General features: G+C 42.9%; 1 protein-coding gene and 1 long non-coding RNA gene across 5 annotated transcripts in view; one reads left to right on the top strand and one right to left on the bottom strand.

Moving 5' to 3' along the window:
* The window catches only part of tsnax (translin-associated factor X), a 171,472-nt gene extending 156,360 nt beyond the window's left edge, over positions 1 to 15,112 (top strand). For all 4 annotated transcript variants that reach the window (XM_038800526.1, XM_038800527.1, XM_038800525.1 and 1 more), the window contains exons 5-6: positions 2,327 to 2,454; positions 13,693 to 15,112. In XM_038800526.1, coding sequence (XP_038656454.1) covers positions 2,327 to 2,454; positions 13,693 to 14,073 — 509 coding nt within the window. In that variant the 3' untranslated portion in view covers positions 14,074 to 15,112. The remainder of the gene's footprint in view (positions 1 to 2,326; positions 2,455 to 13,692) is intronic.
* Positions 1 to 18,968, bottom strand: part of LOC119967685 — a 130,889-nt gene that overhangs the window by 81,066 nt on the left and 30,855 nt on the right. Inside the window, exon 2 of the long non-coding RNA XR_005461049.1 lies at positions 493 to 570. This is a non-coding gene — a long non-coding RNA (uncharacterized LOC119967685). The remainder of the gene's footprint in view (positions 1 to 492; positions 571 to 18,968) is intronic.

Raw genomic sequence — 18,968 nt, 5'->3', positions numbered from 1 at the left:
AGAGACTTTATTGTTGATCTTTTTTTCAAACTTATCCTTTAAAGATTTGAAGTAATTCAAATCTGAATTTACATACGCACTATGTTTCGCCTTCAAATGCGCCTCAAGACGACCTCGTTTCATTGATTCGTTGGTCAAGCATTGTTGGCATAAGAGGCAGAAAGGTGACCGTTCATCATGGACAGCGGGTATGAAACCAAGTTTTAAATATTCCTCTGAATACTGACGAACTTTCTTCTTGCTTACACTACTCATTTTATGCATAGGGTTTGTGACTGAAATAAATATATTGATGATATTCGTCACACTCAAGGTCATATGATACGCCAGCCTAAACTATGTGTATTATCTTACTGTCTATTTTCTAGTCAAATATTACGCATTTGGACTATTTAGTTTTCATCTCTGACACTTTATGCATCTTCTAGTATCATCATAATACTAAACAATCAAATATATTCACGAGAAGACAAAGAAATATGTATCAATTACCTTGCGTGGTAACACCAAAACAACTTCTTTGTTTACGATTGTTTGGACTGTGAATTCTCAGAAAATGGATTGCTTTCCCTTGAGAGAAAACGGAGGAAATATATTATAAGGGTAACTTAGCAAAAGCTCTTTGAATCGCATTTCTAAATCCAATTCAATAAATAAGGTTCTCCCATGACCTCGCGCGCTTCGTGCGACATGCATGAAGAGCGATGGCGCGGTGATTATGTAATAACTACACAATAAAGACCTTTTTTACCCCAAAAAAATTATTTACTCAAAATAACATCTGAAACATAAACTACATATGTTTACCTGATGGAAAATCCCAAAAAATAAAAATCGAAAATTTGGACCCAGACCACCTCAGTCGCGCTCAATTGCCCCCCTTAAAAATCAAATTGCCCCCCTGTGGGGCGTACGCCCCACGTTGGGAACCACTGGTTTAAAGGGAAATTTTCTTGAAATTGTGTATGCATCGTCTCATGAAAATTACTTCTTTTACTCTGTTAACAAATGGTCTTGTCTTTGGTATTCGTAAAATAAATCCGTTTTTCCCATTTGAATGCAGGGGTAGTGGGTGAATGAGATTTGGTTTAAATTCGATTGTGGAGTTTTTGAAGGAATTCAAGTTCATGTAGATAAAGATTCAGAACTCAGTATAGGGCAGTACTCTTGTAAAGAATCAAGGCCAAATGTCCAGACCAGCAGCATGGTTAAAGGGCAAAGGCTTTAAGTGAAGCACTAAATAAGTTGCATAAAATATTTTTATTAAATATACGATGACAGAAAAATAAAGAAACAGATTGGAATTGGAAGTCTAGCGCTGAAAATAAAAGTGAGAGTTTTATTTTAAACATGATGGCTTAAAATGTGTGATTCTTGACCTCTAAAAGGTTTGACATTATATAAATTCAAATAAGTGATTTAATTTCAAAATTTGTCACATATGATTAACTTCATGCAGAATATTATTGTTTTTGCTGTTTTTCACTGGCCCATAGCACATTTTTTTTTGTGCATTTATTTCTCCTTCGATGCATATATTTGAATGATGCAGTTTTCTAATTTAACTAGTTCAAGTTGCATGGTATTTCTTTTGGGTCAAAAGATCTGAAGTAGAAAAATCACTAATATGAAACATTGCACAATTGGGCTAAATTTTAAAAGTGGGACAAAAATAATCAAAATTTCATATAGGAAAAAGGAAAATTTGGGCCAGGCAAGGCAAAAGAATCACAGGACATTTCAACACATTGGGAAAATCGGTCAAAAATCTAATTTTATTTGAGTGGTCCTGCCTCCCTGCTGCCTCTCCTCTTCCCCCACCTCTGAAAATAAACTGTATTCAAATTCACACATACTTGCTCCTAAAATTACACTTCTGTTTACTTGGATTTTTTATGTAATAAAACCATTGTAATATTAGATATAGTTGTGGATTAAATAATAACCAGTTCCTGGCCCACTGCACCGGATCATACATTTATGCTTTATGATGTCATGTATGTGGCTGCAGCTTTTACAGAAAAGAAATGAAATTATCAAACTATGATGCCAAAGTAACGGCTTTGATTATGAGCGTTTATTCAGGGCTGTTTTTCAATTTGTTGTTTGAATTGTCAAGTTTTATTTTGAAGCCTTGCAGCTTCTATAAATGAATAGGAATTGGTGTTTTCTACTCACTGCCTGACCTATAAACAGATCATTGAATCATTCTACCTTCTAGACCCCTGGTTTGGTTTCAAAGTGTAGTGTCCAAAATAATTACTTTCTTGTGAAAAATGTTAGATGCCCACGCCTGGACTCAAATAGTTTTTGTTTTAAATTGTAGGACTACAGGAATACGTGGAAGCTGTTTCATTCCAACATTTTATTCGGACCAGAAACCTGATTAGCCTTGAAGAGATTAATAGACATTTAATCTTTGCCCCAAAGAAAGAGGAAGCAGAGGATTCTGAGGTGAGATTTATCTTCTCCATTTGAAAATGTCTGAGAGTATTTATTTATATTATTGTGTCTGATGAGTCATTTGAAGGAAAGCGGGAAAGCTTGATAAGTTAATGTCTCTCTAGTGATTTACATTGGACATGTGGCAAGAAACTCATCTAAGAGGGAGATTGGAAATGAGAATAATGTTTTAGCCTCAAAGGAGAGGGAGGAAGGTGGTGGCCTGGGAACAGAGCTTGTGATGTAACCAGAAGACAATGGATTCAGTCTTACCAATATTTAGCTTTAAGAAACCTCTGCTCATCCAGGAGTAGATGTCGGTAAGTAACGTGACAAATCAGAGGCAGTTACAGGGGTTGAGAGAAATGTTCGTGGGGTAAAATTGACTATTGTCAGAGTACATGTAGAATCTGATGTGGTTTTGCATGCTGTTGCTGAAGGGCAGCAAGAATATAAGAAATAATACAGAGGCATAGGAAAGATCATTGGGGGACTCCAAAGGTAATCATGCAAGTGCAAAAAGCAAAACTGTTGCAAAGAGCAGAAGTGTTACTGCTCATAAGGAGACCATTCAGTCCATTATGTCTGCACCGGCTCTCCAAATGAGCATTAGGATTTAGTGCAGTGGTCCCCAATATTTTTAAGCACAAGATCACTTTTAAATTCTGGGTCATAGTTTCAGATGGCCAGTCTCACGCAGTCCCATCAGATGAATGCAATACTTGGAAAAAGCCGTCTCACAGAGGTATGCGGAACCAAAGTCGTCCTTCACCTTGAGTGCACAGGATGTCAGAAGAGGGTACTTCTCTCTGTTTACAAGTCCCCAAATGTCTTTGTGCCTTGACCTAGCTTTCAGCTCTGTCATTTAACATGGTGATGATTTCCATGTGAAGTCCACTGCTGTGTTCAAACACCTTCTGAAATTTTGCTGTCAGTTTTGATGGAACCCTTTCTATTTAACCTGTTGTTGGATTTTTCCAGATTTGGGAAGTGCTCAGTAATTTTGTTCTTTAATTGAGAAGACCACAGGCCCAGTTTTAACTTGAATGCATTCATTGCACTGATCATGTGTGATAAGTTTTTGTCCCTTCCCTAGAGTTTGTGATTCAGTTCTTCATTTTGCACTTATGTCCATGAGAAACAACAAGTTTAGAAACCACAAATAATCTGACAGCCCACTGTGCATCTCATTTCTTGATTTAAGAAAGGTGACAATTTCAGGGAGCAGATCTAAAAATCTCTGGAGGACATTTCCTCGACGTAACCACCTCACAGCTGCATAAAGGATTAGCTCACAGTAGGTGGCAACAACCTTTGGCAAGCGATGTTGCAGAGCTCTGGCACACACTGCGGAGGGTGGCACAGTGGTTAGCAGTGCTGTCTCACAGCGCCAGTGACCTGGATTCAATTCCGCCTTGGGTAACTGTCTATGTGGAGTCTGCACTTTCTCCCCGTGTCTGCGTGGGTTTCCTCCAGGTGCTCTGGTTTCCTCCACAGTCCAAAGATGTGCAGGTTAGGTGGATTGACCATGCTAAATTGTCCCTTAATGTCCACGGATGTGTAGGTTGGGTGAAAGGGTTATAGGAATAGGGCGGGAAAATGGGCTTGGGTGGAGTGCTCTTTTGGAGGGCCGGTCCAGTCTCGATGGGCCGAGAGGCGGCCCCCTGCACTGTATGAATCCTCTATGATGATCTTGACAACAACTATCAATACATGAGAAAAGTCAATAACCTTGCTCATTCGCACTTGTTGGTGGATAACACAGCGGTAATTACCAAAGGAGAGGAATTCAGGATCATTTCTGCAAAGCCTGCGTTGACACCTAGCATTGAGGGTGCACCACTGGTTGTGTTGAAACCAGTTTCTTGGTTGGAATGGTTTTCTCACTCACATACCTTTTGAATTTGTTATAGGCATCCTTGCCTCTTGTCCTGTCTTTGAGTGGCAAAATAGAGAGAAAGTCCTCCTTTCTGTTGAGTCTTTGAATGTAATGTGAACAAAGAAAATCAGGTGGGTCGTATATATCATGTCTACTAATTCATCAAACTGCAGTGCGAAACATTCACAGCCTGAAGCTTCTTGCTGTATTTGCTGAGACTTGTCCTCGGACAACAATTCCACCCTTCTGGCTACTGTTAAAGCTCCAAGCGGCATGTTCTTGATGGCTGTCATAATTTCATCTTTATTTTTAAAGTCCTTGAACAAAGTGTCGGCAGCAAGCATCATAACCTCCTTGATAACTTCCACAGGTGAATGGTTTCTTATGCTTCACCAGATGGCTAATGTGAAAAGACTCCTCATTTCGAGCCTTGCCTTTAGCTACAGGTTTTGAAAAGTGTGACTTTTGAGCTTTCAATATTCCCTTTAACTCCCTTTTTTCTTTTGAATTGCGGTTTAAAGGGAAGCTTTCTTGAAATTTTGCATGCATTGTCTTGTGATGCCGTTCCAAATTACCTCTTTTACTTAAGGCTACACTCTATTGAAAAATGAGACAAATGGTCTTGACTTTGAGATTCATGTATAAAAATTTCCTATTCCTCGTGGAAATGATAGGTTTTTGCCCTCTTGGAGGTCCCTGGCTCCTCAGCTTGTCTTCAACTACCATATTCCAAGTTTTGGCGTGTGCAATAATCCTGTTGCCTGAGTCTCTCAGATTTTTAGTAGTACTGTGGTTAGCACTGCTGCCTCACAGAGCTAGGAACCCGAATTCAGTTCCGGCCTCGGGTGCCTGGAGTTTCAACGTTTTTTTGTGTCTGCGTGGGTTTCCTCCGGCTGCTCTGGTTTCAAGAAAGAACAAAGAAAAATTACAAGACAGGAACAGGCCCTTTGGCCCTCCAAGCCTGCGCCGATCCAGATCCTCTATCTAAAACTGTCGCCTATTTTCTAAGGATCTGTATCCCTCTGCTCTCTGCCCATTCATATATCTGTCTAGATACATCTTAAATTACGCTATTGTGCCCGCCTCTATCACCTCCGCCGGCAATGCGTTCCAGGCACTCACCACCTTCTGCGTAAAGAACTTTCCATGCAGATCTCCCTTAAACTTCTCCCCTCTCACCTTGAACTCCTGACCCCTAGTAATTGATTCATACAGTGCAGGGGGCCGCCTCACGGCCCATCGAGTCCCCCACTCTGGGAAAAAGCTTCTTGCTATCCATCCTGTCTATACCTCTCATGGTTTTGTAGACATAGAACATTACAGCGCAGTACAGGCCCTTCGGCCCACGATGTTGCGCCGTCCTGTGAAACCCCTCTAAAGTCCCTCTACACTATTCCCTTATCGTCCATATGCCTATCCAATGACCATTTGAATGTGTTTAGTGTTGGCGAGTCCACTACTGTTGCAGGCAGGGCATTCCACGCCCTTACTACTCTCTGAGTAAAGAACCTACCTTTGACATCTGTCCTATATCTATCTCCCCTCAATTTAAAGCTATGTCCCCTCGTGCTGGACATCACCATCCGAGGTAAAAGGCTCTCGATGTCCACCCTATCTAATCCTCTGATCATCTTGTATGCCTCAGTTAAGTCACCTCTTAACCTTCTTCTCTCTAATGAAAACAGCCTCAAGTCCTTCAGCCTTTCCTCATATGATCTTCCCTCCATACCAGGCAACATTCTTGTAAATCTCCTCTGTACCCTTTCCAATGCTTCCACATCCTTCCTATAATGTGGTGACCAGAACTGCACACAATACTCCAAATGCGGCCGCACCAGAGTTTTGTACAACTGCAACATGACCTCATGGCTCCGAAACTCAATTCCTCTACCAATAAAAGCTAACACGCCGTATGCCTTCTTAACAACCCTCTCAACCTGGGTGGCAACTTTCAGGAATCTATGGACATGGAAACCGAGATCTCTCTGCTCGTCCACACTATCAAGAATCTTACCATTAGCCCAGTACTCTGCCTTTCTGTTATTCCTTCCAAAATGAATCACCTCACACTTTTCTGCATTCAACTCCATTTGCCACCTGTCAGCCCAGCTCTGAAGCTTATCTATGTCCCTCTGTAACTTGTAACATCCTTCTGCACTGTCCACAACTCCACCGACTTTAGTGTCATCCGCAAATTTACTCACCCATCCTTCTACGCCCTCCTCCAGGTCATTTATAAAAATGACAAACAGCAACGGCCCCAAAACAGATCCTTGTGGCACACCACTAGTAACTGGACACCAGTCAGAGCATTTCCCATCAACCACCACTCTTTGTCTTCTATCAGCTAGCCAATTTCTGATCCAAACTGCTAAATCACCCTGAATCCCATGCCTCTGTATTTTCTGTAATAGCCTACCGTGGGGAACCTTATCAAACGCTTTACTGAAATCCATATACACCACATCAACTGCTTTACCCTCATCCACCTGTTTGGTCACCTTCTCGAAGAACTTAATGAGGTTGTGAGGCACGACCTACCCTTCACAAAACCATGTTGACTATCTCTAATCAAATGATTCCTTTGCAGATGATTATACATCCTATCTCTTATAAACCTTTCCAAGACTTTTCCCACAACAGAAGTAAGGCTCTCTACTCCCCTTCTTGTACAAGGGGACAACATTTGCTATCCTCCAGTCCTCTGGCACTATTCCTGTAGACAAAGATGACTTAAAGATCAAAGCCAAAGGCGCAGCAATCTTCTCCCTAGCTTCCGAGAGAATCCTAGGATAAATCCAGCCATGGGGACTTATCTATTTTCACACTTTCCAGAATCGCTAACACCTCCTCCTTATGAACCTCAAGCCCTTCTAGTCTAGTAGCCTGTATCTCAGTATTCTCCTCGACAACCTTGTCTTTTTCCTGTGTGAATACTGACGAAAAATACTCATTTAGCACCTCTCCTATCTCCTCGGACTCTACGCACAACTTCCCACTACTATCCTTGACTGGCCCTGCTCTTACCTTCGTCATTCTTTTATTCCTGACATGGTTCTCTCACTCGACCACTTCCTCCCTGCCTAACAGGTACATACTTATCAAGGACACGCAGTAGCTGTTCCTTGAACATGCTCCACATTTCTGATGCTCCACATTTCCATTATGTCCATCCCCTGCAGTTTTCCTCTCCAGGCGATGCATCCTAAGTCTTGCCTCATCGCATCATAATTGCCTTTCCCCCAGCAATAACTCTTGCCCTGCAATTTATACCTATCCCTTTCCATCGCTAAAGTAAACGTAATCGAATTGTGGTCACTATCACCAAAATGCTCACCTACCTCCAAATCCAACACCTGTCCTGGCTCATTACCCAGTACCAAATCCAATACGGCCTCGCCTCTTGTTGACCTATCTACATACTACATCAGGAAACCCTCCTGCACACATTGGACAAAAACGGATCCATCTGAAGTACTCGAACTATAGTGTTTCCAGTCAATATTTGGAAAGTTAAAGTCCCCCATAACAACTACCCTGTTATTTTCGCTCCTCAATGAGGTCCCCCTCAACCTCCGTCTTTCTAATGAAAATAATCCTAATCTACTCAACCTCTCTTCATAGCTAGTGCCTTCCATACCAGGCAACATCCTGGTGAACCTCCTCTGCACCTTCTCCAAAGCATCCACATCCTTTTGGCAATGTGGCGACCAGAACTGTACGCAGTATTCCAAATGTGGCCGAACCAAAGTCTTATACAACTGTAACATGACCTGCCAACTCTTGTACTCAATACCCCTTCTGATGAAGGAAAGCATGCCATATGCCGCCTTGACCTGCGCAGCCACCTTCAGGGTACAATGGACCTGAATCACTTTGTATATCAATTTTTCCCTGGGCTTTTTCATTTATCGTATAGTTCGCTCTTGAATTGGATCTTCCAAAATGCATCATCTCGCATTTGCCCGGATTGAACTCCATTTGCCATTTCTCCGCCCAACTCTCCAATCTATCTATATTCTGCTGTATTCTCTGACAGTCCCCTTCACTATCTGCTACTCCACCAATCTTAGTGTCATCTGCAAACTTGCTAATCAGACCACCTATACCTTCCTTCAGATCATTTATGTTTATCACAAACAACAGTGGAACCAGCACAGATCCCTGTGGAACACCACTGGTCACAGTTCTTCATTTTGAGAAACTTCCTTCCATCATTACTCTCTATCTTCTGTTGCCCAGCCAGTTCTTTATCCATCTAGCTAGTACACCCTGGACCCCATGCGACTTCACTTTCTCCATCAGCCTACCATGGGGAACCTTATCAAATGCCTTACTGAAGTCCATGTATATGACATCTACAGCCCTTCCCTCATCAAGCAACTTTGTCACTTCCTCAAAGAATTCTATTAAGTTGGTAAGACATGATCTTCCCTGCACAAAACCATGTTGCCTATCACTGATAAGCCCATTTTCTTCAAAATGGGAATAGATCCTATCCCTCAGTATCTTCTCCAGCAGCTTCCCTACCACTGACATCAGGCTCACCGGTCTATAATTATCTGGATTGTCCCTGCTACCCTTCCTAAACAAGGAGACAAGATTAGCAATTCTCCAGTCCTCCGGTATCTCACCCGTGTTCAAGGATGCTGCAAAGATATCTGTTAAGGCCCCAGCTATTTCCTCTCTCACTTCCCTCAGTAACCTGGGATAGATCCCATCCGGACCTGGGGACTTGTCCACCTTAATACCTTTTAGAATACCCAACACATCCTCCCTCCTTATGCCGACTTGACCTAGAGTAATCAAATATCTATCCCTAACCTCAACATCTGTCATGTCCCTCTCCTCGGTGAATACCGATGCAAAGTACTCGTTAAGAATCTCACCCATTTTCTCTGACTCCACGCATAACTTTCCTCCTTTGTCCTTGAGTGGGCCAACCCTTTCTCTAGTTACCCTCTTGCTCCTTATATATGAACAAAAGGCTTTGGGATTTTCCTTAACCCTGTTTGCTAAAGGTATTTCATGACCCCTTTTAGCCCTCTTGATTCCTCGTTTCAGATTGGTCCTACATTCCCGATATTCTTCCAAAGCTTCGTCTGTCTTCAGTCGCCTAGACCTTATGTATGCTTCCTTTTTCCTCTTAGCTAGTCTCACAATTTCACCTGTCATCCATGATGCTGAGATTCTGCCATTTCTATCCCTCATTTTCACAGGGACATGTCTGTCCTGCACTCTAATCAACCTCTCTTTAAAATCCTCCCACATATCAAATGTGGATTTACCTTCAAACAGCTGCTCCCAATCCACATTCCCCAGCTCCTGCCGAATTTTGGTATAGTTGGCCTTCCCCCAATTTAGCACTCTTCCTTTAGGACCACTCTCGTCTTTGTCCATGAGTATTCTAAAAGTTACGGAATTGTGATCACTATTCCCAAAGTAATCCCTGACTGAAACTTCAACCACCTGGCCGGGCTCATTCCCCAACACCTGGTCCAGTATGGCCCCTTCCCGAGTTGGACTATTTACATACTGCTCTAGAAAACCCTCCGTCCTGCACCATCTCTCAAGCCATGCATTCATCCTTCCACAGTCCAAAGATGTGCAGGTTAGGTGGATTGGCTATGTTAAATTTCCCCCAGTAGAATTATGGGGATAGGGTGGGGGTTGGACTTGGGTAGGGTGCTCCTTCAGAGGGCTGGTGCAGACTCAATGGGCCGAATGGTTGCCTTCTGCACTGTTGGGATTCTATGGATTCGGCAGGCAATGAGCTGATTTGCTTGTCATTGAGAGAATCCCGGGTCTTGAGCATTTTTGGCACAGTTCGTTGACCAATGACAGTTGACTTTTCGAGACTCCGGAATCGACCTGTCAATTGCGATTGACTATTTCGAGTCCACGGACTGAGTTGCATTCCCCTGACCTTTCCTCTATCCTTGTACATTGTTTCAACTCAAATAATCATCTAATGCCCTCTTGATTGCCTTGATTGAACCTGCCTCCACCACAATTCCAGGCAGTGCATTCCAAACTGGAACTACTCACTGTGTGAAAACGTTTTTCTCATATCTCATTTGCAAGCCACTTTAAATCTGTGTCCTCTTATTCTTGACACTTTTTTGCAAGTGGAAACAGTTTCTCCCTATCTAATTAGTCCAATTCCTTCATGATTGAGAACATCTCTATCACATCTCCTCTTGGCTTTCTGCTGTCCAAGGTGAACAGTTCCAAACTTTCCAATCTATCTTCAAACCGGAAGTTTCTCCTCCGTGGAACCATTCTCATCAACCTCTTCTGCACTCTCTCCAATATGTTCGCATCCTTCCTATAGTGTAGCACCCAGAACTGCACACCAAACTCCAGCTGAAGTTTATTCAGTGTATTGTATAAGTTTAGCATAACCTCCTTGCTCTTGTACTCTATGCCCCTATGAGAAAAGCCCAGGATACTACATGCTTTATTTGTTTTAAAAATATTTTTATTGAAGAATTTTCATTTCTGGCAAACAAAATACACAATAACAACATGGAAAACAGATGTTACAAAATGCAATATTAGAAAAAAACCGAACCAATTATGCAAAGCCCACCCAGGAGAGAAACACCCTTTCTCCAACAATGAAAGCTCCCCCACCCTCCTAACAGCTGCTGGTGATTAATTCTTTAAAGTTGGAAATGAATGGCCGCCACCTCATGTCGAACCTTCGACCGGCCTCCTGACAGTGTACTTGACATTCTCCAGATGTAAAAATTCATGGGGTCACCCGACCATACCGAGGAACTGGGTGGAGCAGAAGATTTCCATCACAACAGAACTCACCTCCAGGCTATTAGTGAGGCAAAGGTGAGAACATCCGCCTTCACCCTCGACGACTCTGCTACCCTGTAAATGGCTACCAAAGGACAAGGCTTCAGATCAATGTTAATAATTGCTGATGTGGTGTTAAAGAACGAAGCCGAAAAGCTTGCCATCCAGGGACACTACCAGAACATATGGGTGTGTTTAACAGGTCCCAAGGAACACTGCTCACACCTATCCTCCACTCCTGAAAAGGAACTGTTTTCCTAGCTTTGGTTAGGTGATCCCTCTATTACCTTGAGCTGGATTAGACTGAGTCGTGCACAGGAGGACGTGGAGTTCACCCCGCGAAGGACCTCATGCTACATGTCGCCATCGAAAAAACTCTCAGTTCTCCCTCCCTGTTGCCCATGCCTCGTCTAGCGGGGCTACGTCCGTTGACAAGATTTGCTTGTAGATGCTGGCAATGCTCACCCCACCAGACCCTGCAAGTGATAAGATCCTACTCAACAAGGAAGGTTGTGGATCCAAGGGAAATGTAGGGAAAGCCTTTCGAACAAAATCACATACTTTGAGGAACAAGGTAGTCCCCGGAAGTTGAAACATTGTCGATAATACCTCCAAACTAGAAAACTTCCGAGACCATTATGTTACGTATAAAACATTGGTTAGGCCACAGCTACAGTATTGTGTGCAGCTCTGGAATCCACATCATAGAAGGGATGTGATGGCACTGGAAATGGTACAGTGGAGATTTACCAGGATGTTGCCTGGGCTGGAGAGTTTTAGTTACAAAGTGAGATTGGATAGATTAGGGTTGTATTCCTTGGAGCAGAGGAGACTGAGGAGGGGCATAATTGAGATGTATAAAATTATGAGGGGCATAGTTAGAGTAGATAGTATTTCCCCCTTGTGGAGGGCTCAATGACCAGGTGGCATAGATTTATGGTTCAGAGCAGGAGGTTTCGAGGGAATGTGAGGGAAAACATTTTCACCCAGAGGATGGTAGAAGTTTGGAACTCGCTGCATTTAAGGGTGGTGGAGGCAGAGACCTTCATAACATTTAAGACGTACTTTGATGCCAAGGTATACAAGGCTGTGGACCAAATGCTGGAAAGTGGGATTTGGATACTGAGGTGGCGGTTTTTGACTGGTACAGATGTGATGGACCAAAGGGTCATTACTGCACTGTAGACCTCTGACAGCCGATTTGACGATAGGCTAAAACAGTATCTGAGGCAAGAGAACCGTTACCATCAGCTGACATCTGAATCAGAACTGAAATTGGGTTTTCAGCAGTTTGCTGCGTATAGGGTTGAGGGGGCAGGAGGTAGGTCTCATCAACATGTTGAGCTCAGAGGGTGTATGGGGTGTGACAGGAGAGAAACTACAGGATGAGTTCATGGCTGGACCAGGTCAGATCCTCTGGGAAATTTGACTTAGTTGGCTAAGGGAAGGAAGCGAAGCAGGAAAGGCAGCTGAACGGATGCTTTCAGTCTTTGTAACAGTGAAGTCCATTTGTCCCTTGCACTTATTAGGGTAAGGGTGGAGGACACAAAGGAGCGTGATTTAAGAAGTTGGTTTGTACTGGAGAAAAGATGCTTTACTTTTCATACAGTTTGATTTAGAATTTATTACTCTTGAGCATCCAAGTTAAAGAGCAGTTACACTTTAGGAACAAATTGGAGATTCCATGAGTGTTCTAATTTAAAAGAAAATGATTGTTATTTTATTGAGCCCCACCTGTGTGCCCCCTTCCGTCATTTGCCATTTTAATAATTAATATTCTCAGAGTATTCTGCAGAGTGTAGTGGCTAAACTAAACTTTAGCTTTCCAACAAATCCATTCATCTTATTATAGGCGATATTCAGACAATTCCCTTTTATTTCCAGCTCAGCAGTTTTGTATTGTTTAAAGTTTTTGTCTTCAGTCCTCTTCCTTCCCCTGCAAGGAACAAAAATACTACATATTCGGTTAAATATTTTGATGCTGAGATTCTGCCATTCTTCTCACTATTCCTATTTCCCAAGAATTAAATGATGCTTGTTGCCAAGAAATTAGAATGACAGCAAAGTGTAACTGTTGTAAAATAGTTAATGTCAGTGTTTTGTAGTGAATTTGTCAGAGATGACGAGCGCTGAAATAGTATCCAATTTTGGTGCTGATGTCTGCCTTCATCTTCAAATCAAGAAATCTCAGACCCCACCAACAGAAAATTGCTGTCCCAATATGATGGCCACTGGCCACATGTGGCTGATTGGGAATCCAGATGCAGCTAATTGTATTTTTGATTTGGAAATAATAAATGAATAGGCACCATCATTAGACATGTCATTCCAATACTCCTGTTGAAATATAGGATTATCTTTTCATTAGATATCCTCAAAAAGTGCTTCTTTAAAATTAGAATCCAATAACCAAAAGGGATAAGCACCGTCAAGATTTTATTTAAATGCCTACAAATAATTTTTTTCTAGTTGTTAACTGCTTAAAATTCCTTTTTTTGAAAAGAGTAATATTTAATCTAATGTGAATTTTTCCACTCTTATTGATGCTTTTTATCATGCAGGACGTGGCAGTATCTGATTCACAGGGTGAGAAACAAAAACAACTCTGTCTGCAGGTGACTCCCACCGACTACCTCTTGGGGATTGCAGATTTGACTGGTGAATTGATGCGCATGTGTATCACCAGTGTAGGCAATGGAGATATTGAAACACCCTTTGAGGTGAGCCAGTTTCTGCGTGCCATCTATGATGGATTTACTTACATTGGTAACACTGGACCTTATGAAGTTTCCAAGAAGCTTTACACATTGAAGCAAAGTCTCGGAAAGGTGGAAGATGCCTGTTACACGTTGACTGTGAGAGGCTCTGAAATTCCAAAACACATGCTTGCTGATGTGCTTAGCTCAAAAACGTCCATGAGTGAACATGAGGAAGGTCTATAATTAATGAGGCCCCAAGAGAAAGGGTTTGGGATCTGTTGATTACACAACTTAATTATGGGAGTATGGTCATTTACAGTTTGTTGAGTTGCACATTACAAGCAACCAGGAGATCCAATATTAAATGCTTTTATATTTTCTCCAAAAGCAGTCACTACATTACAAATGCAGTTGAATGTTAAACCAGAACTTTGAACTGCTCTCCAAAATACTGCTCATATTCAAAATAGGTGTAAAAATGTCTCAGAGAATCTGGCAAAACACGGCTTCGTCAGAGAGATCAATAATGTCTCATTTATGGCCTGATTTTTTTCAAATTGGTGACTGGCTATCAGATAGGTATATTTTAGCTCCCAGAAGGCCATTATATCTTTGGGAATTGGTGGACAGTTTCCTAATAAAAGTTTCCACATCTCTATGAAAGTTTTTTTTTTACTGAAAGTAGTTCTATTTTTGGTGTATCAGAATTATTTGGCTTGTGTCACAGTAGACAGAACAGGACAAATTTTATTGTGTTTCATTTTTTGCAATATAATTCCTAATTTGAATTTTAATAATTAATCTATTATTTGAATGCTATCTATGGGCTAATATAGCTGCAGTCTTTAGACCAATGTGGTGAAATTACACTTGTATATGTTGTAAAAACTCAGAATTCTGGAAATACTCAAAAGGTAATACTCAGCACCTGTGCAGAGTGAAGCAGTGTTAATGTTTCAGTCCATGACCTTTCATCTCTGATAGGTCATCGACCTGAAATGTTATCTCGGTTTTACTCTCCACAGATGCAACCTGACCTCTCTATTTCCAGCATTTTCTGTTTTTATTTCACAATTTTAGCATCTGCAGTATTTTACTTCTGTAGTTACATAAGCTGGTTTGATTCACATCTTTTAATATGGAGACTGGATGAAACTTGTATTAAGCTTTTAATGTAAATGCATAACATATCAATTTAATTGAGAATATTGTTGCAACATTTGCATTTCCATTTTCTGTACTTCCTTAACCAAAATAAAACTGTTGAAATTCTGAAAAAGCAGACCTGTCCGAGTGATTTCATTGCCAAACTATAGTTTAAGTTAAATAATACTGTAAAGTCTATGAGAAATTTCAGTTAGTGTTATCCAAGCTCAACATTACAAGTGCTAGCAAGAAGATTCAAGTACAGGAGCAGGGGTGTCTTGCTGCAATTATACAGAGCCTTGGTGAGGCCACACCTGGAATATTGTGTGCAGTTTATCTAAAGGATGTTCTTGCTGTACAAGGAGTGCAAAGAAAGTTTACAAGACTGATTCCTGGGATGGCAGCACTGACTAATGAAGAGAAATTGTATTCGCTGGAGTTCAGAAGAATGAGAGGGTATGTCTAGAACCTACAAAATTCTGACCGGACTAGACACGGTAGATGCAAAAAGGATTTTTCCGATGGTGGGTGTGTCCAGGACCAGGGGTCACAGACTGAGGATCTGAGGAAGTGCAGACCATTTGGACTGAGAGGAGGAGAAATTTCTTCAGCCTGAAAATTGTCGGCCTGTGGAATTCACTACCACTCAAAGTTGAACCCAAAACATTGTATGTTTTCAAGAAGCGATTAGATGGGCGCTTGGGGCGAAGGGGATTAAAGGAATGGGGGAAGGCAGAATCAGGCTATTTTAATTGGATGATCAACCTTGATCATAATGAATGGCAGAGCTAACCCGAAGGGCTGAATGGCCTACTCCTATTTTCTATGTAAATAATTTAGTACATTTTCAGCATTAATAGAGGTCAATACTAATTGTTTCTCAGTCTTTGAGACCATTGTGTTGTTTTTAAACTGAACAATTGTATCTGGGGGAACAAAATAATGCAGAATATACTTTGCTTCAGTGGCTGCACCACCTCATACAAATGATTCCAGTTCTGGTCTCTGGCACATCCCTTCAGTTGCCAAACTCTGGGATTTTCTCCCTAAAGGATAAACCTCGTAACTTTCAGTTAACCTTAGGAGGTGGGAAATGTTTCTTTTTAAAGGATTGACTTGCAGGCCACAAAGGTGCAAACAATAAGAGCTTTATTGGAAAGGTGTCAATGTTCAGCAATGGCGTGAGGTTTGGCGTGGTCTACCTGGCGAAGCTGAAGCTGACCTACAATTCGAGGGACTTCTACTTCAAGATGGTGGAGGTGGCGGAGACGCTTGTAAAGGCAGAAGGACTGGGATTGAAATGAGAGATGGGACTGGAATTGGTACTTGGATTGAGAAGATGAGGACTGTGCTTAGCCTTTATCTCTCTTTTTGGCTATTTCTTGTTCTGTATTTGTGGGGGGGGGGGGGAATTGCTGGACTTTTGGGTTGGTTGATTGGGGAAGGGTAAGTTTATCTTTCATTATAATTGGTTACAATTGTATTGGGCTTTGGGGTTACGGTAGTTCTCTGGGGCACGGTATTGTTCTGGTTTTGTTTGTTTGATTTTTTTTCAGGGACTGGGTCACGGTGGAGGGTGGCCTGGGCAGGGGTCTCCACACTAGCAAAAGAAGGTTAGCTAGTGAATGGGAGTGCGGTGGAGGAAGGGGCCGCGGTCATTGGAACCTGGTCGAACAAGTTCCGATGGGCCTGGGAAGTATAAAAGGTGGAGGAATGGGTTCGATACTGGGAGAGGTGTTTTCAAAAGGAAGTGGATGGGGGGGATTCTGGGGGTGGGGGGGTTCGACAGTAACAAAGGGATGGGCGGGTCAGGCCTGAAGGCAGGGGTATTTAATGCACTTTGTTATGGGCCAGGGTTTAGAGAACCCCAAAGTGTATCATGGAGTTCACCTGACCCACAACCTTTAATAGATTGCGGTATGAGGAGCACACGGCCCACTCTACAGGTGTGGTACAGTTAAAATCGAAAAGTATTTTTTAAAGCAAAACAATGTTTATTCTATGAACTCAAATACAACCCCCAAAGAATACAACACTAAGTAATTCTTACTTTCCTTTTAGCATCCATAAGACTTTTAAAAAAACCTTTTAACAGAAGCACATCAGGTTTAAATTCACAACTGCGAACAGTTATAACTCTGAATTCACCAAAAGATCAAGAGATAGTCTTTACATGGCAGAGAGAACATCACACCTGCTGTGGCTGACTGCAGCTCCAACACTGAAACAAAACCAAAAACAGACACACCCAAGCTTTTCTCAAAGTGAAACTAAAAAGCAGAGCCAGAGCTCAGCTCCACCCACACTCTGACATCACTGCAGTAACTTTAGCAGACTACCATTTCTTAAAGTGACATTTTCATGACAACTTGAAGAGCTTAAATGCTGAAGTGGTGATGCTGCAAGAGACCCACCTGAGTGTGAGGGGTCAAGTGAGGCTTAGGGAAGGTTGGGTGTGTCAGGATTTCCACTCTGGGCTCGATAGCAGGGCTTGGGGGCAGCGGTATTGGTGGACGTGGGTGAGGTTTCAGATAGAGAAAGTGGGTGCAGGTACGTGATAGTGACGGGGAAGGTGGTGGCGGACCAGGCGGGCAAGTACGTGATAGTGACGGGGGCGTTAGAGGGGAGGTTGGTGGCATTGGTGAGCGTACATAGCCCCAACTGGGATGATGCGGGGTTTGTGACGATGGTGCTGGGTACCATCCCCGATCGGGATACCCACGAGTTGATAGTTGAATAGGGGGGGGATTGGACCATGGTGCAGGAACCGAAGTTGGACAGCTCTTGGCTGCGCTTGGTGGCCCAATTGGGTGGGGGAGATTGGAGGAGTGGACCTGTGGAGGTTCTTGCACCGAGGGAACAAGAGTATTCATTTTTCTCCCCGGTACTTGAGAATAGACTTTTTAATGGTGGGGAAGGTGCTACTGGCTGGTGTTATGGAGTCTAGAGTACTCAGCAATTGTGATTTTGGATCATGCCCTGCATCAGATGGATGTGGTTTTGAAGAAGGGAATGGCCCAGAGACCGGGGTGAAGAATGGACTTCAGGTTGTTCAGGACCGGAGCTTTTGTGATGAGATTAGGACAGAGGGATATGTGGGTTTTAATTGCAAGGGGGAGATTTTGCTTTTGGGAGGCTCTGAAGGCAATAGTGAGGGAGGGGGGGGGGGGGGGGGGGGGTGATTTCATTCAAAGCTAAAGAAGAGAGAGGAGCGCCAAAAACTGATAGAGGAGATTTTGGAGGTGGATGGGAGGAATGTGGGGACCCAGACCTGGGTCTCTAGGCCAAGAGGAAGGAGTTGTGTCGAGGCTCGATAGTTGTCCACAGTGAAAGTTGAGAAGGGTGAGGAGGCGTCTACAAGCACGGGGAGAAGTCAGGGCGTATGCTGGCTGACCAGCTGCGGAGGAAGGCGGTGGCAGCAAGGGAGATAGTTCAGGTACGGGACAAAATGGGTAAGTTGGTGGTGCCCCTGGTGTTGGTGGTGGCCCCGGAGCAGATCAATGAAGTATTTGAGGAGTCTTATAGGGATCTAGATAGGTCAGAGCCAGTGGGGAAGGAGCAGGGGATGAGGGTTCCTGGAGGGATTGGAGTATCCAAGGCTGGGTCAGGAGGGGTTGGTGGGTGGGCAGGAGGTGAAGGAGGCGATTGAGAGGATATAGGCAGGGAAGGCGACGGGGCCTGATGGGTTCCCAGTTGAATTCTATAAGAAATTTAAGGACAAGTTGGCACCATTGATGGTGGGAATGTTTGAGCATGCGATAGGTAGGGGTGTCTTGCTGCAAACGATGGGGCAATATTCTATCTCGCTGCTGCTCAAGAAGGACAAGGCACCGATGGATTGTGGGTCATACAGGTCCATATCTCTATTGAATGTAGATGCCAAGATATTGGCAAAGATTTTGGTATCAAGGTTGGAAGGGTGTCTCCCAAAGGTGATTGGGGAGGACTAGGTGGAGTTCGTGAAGGGAAGGCAGTTGTTCTTGAACGTGAGG

Source organism: Scyliorhinus canicula, chromosome 6, assembly GCF_902713615.1.
Source record: "Scyliorhinus canicula chromosome 6, sScyCan1.1, whole genome shotgun sequence".
Lineage (NCBI taxonomy): Eukaryota > Metazoa > Chordata > Chondrichthyes > Carcharhiniformes > Scyliorhinidae > Scyliorhinus > Scyliorhinus canicula.
Note: the sequence above shows the minus strand (reverse complement) of the source record. Positions and strands in the feature narration are given on the sequence as shown.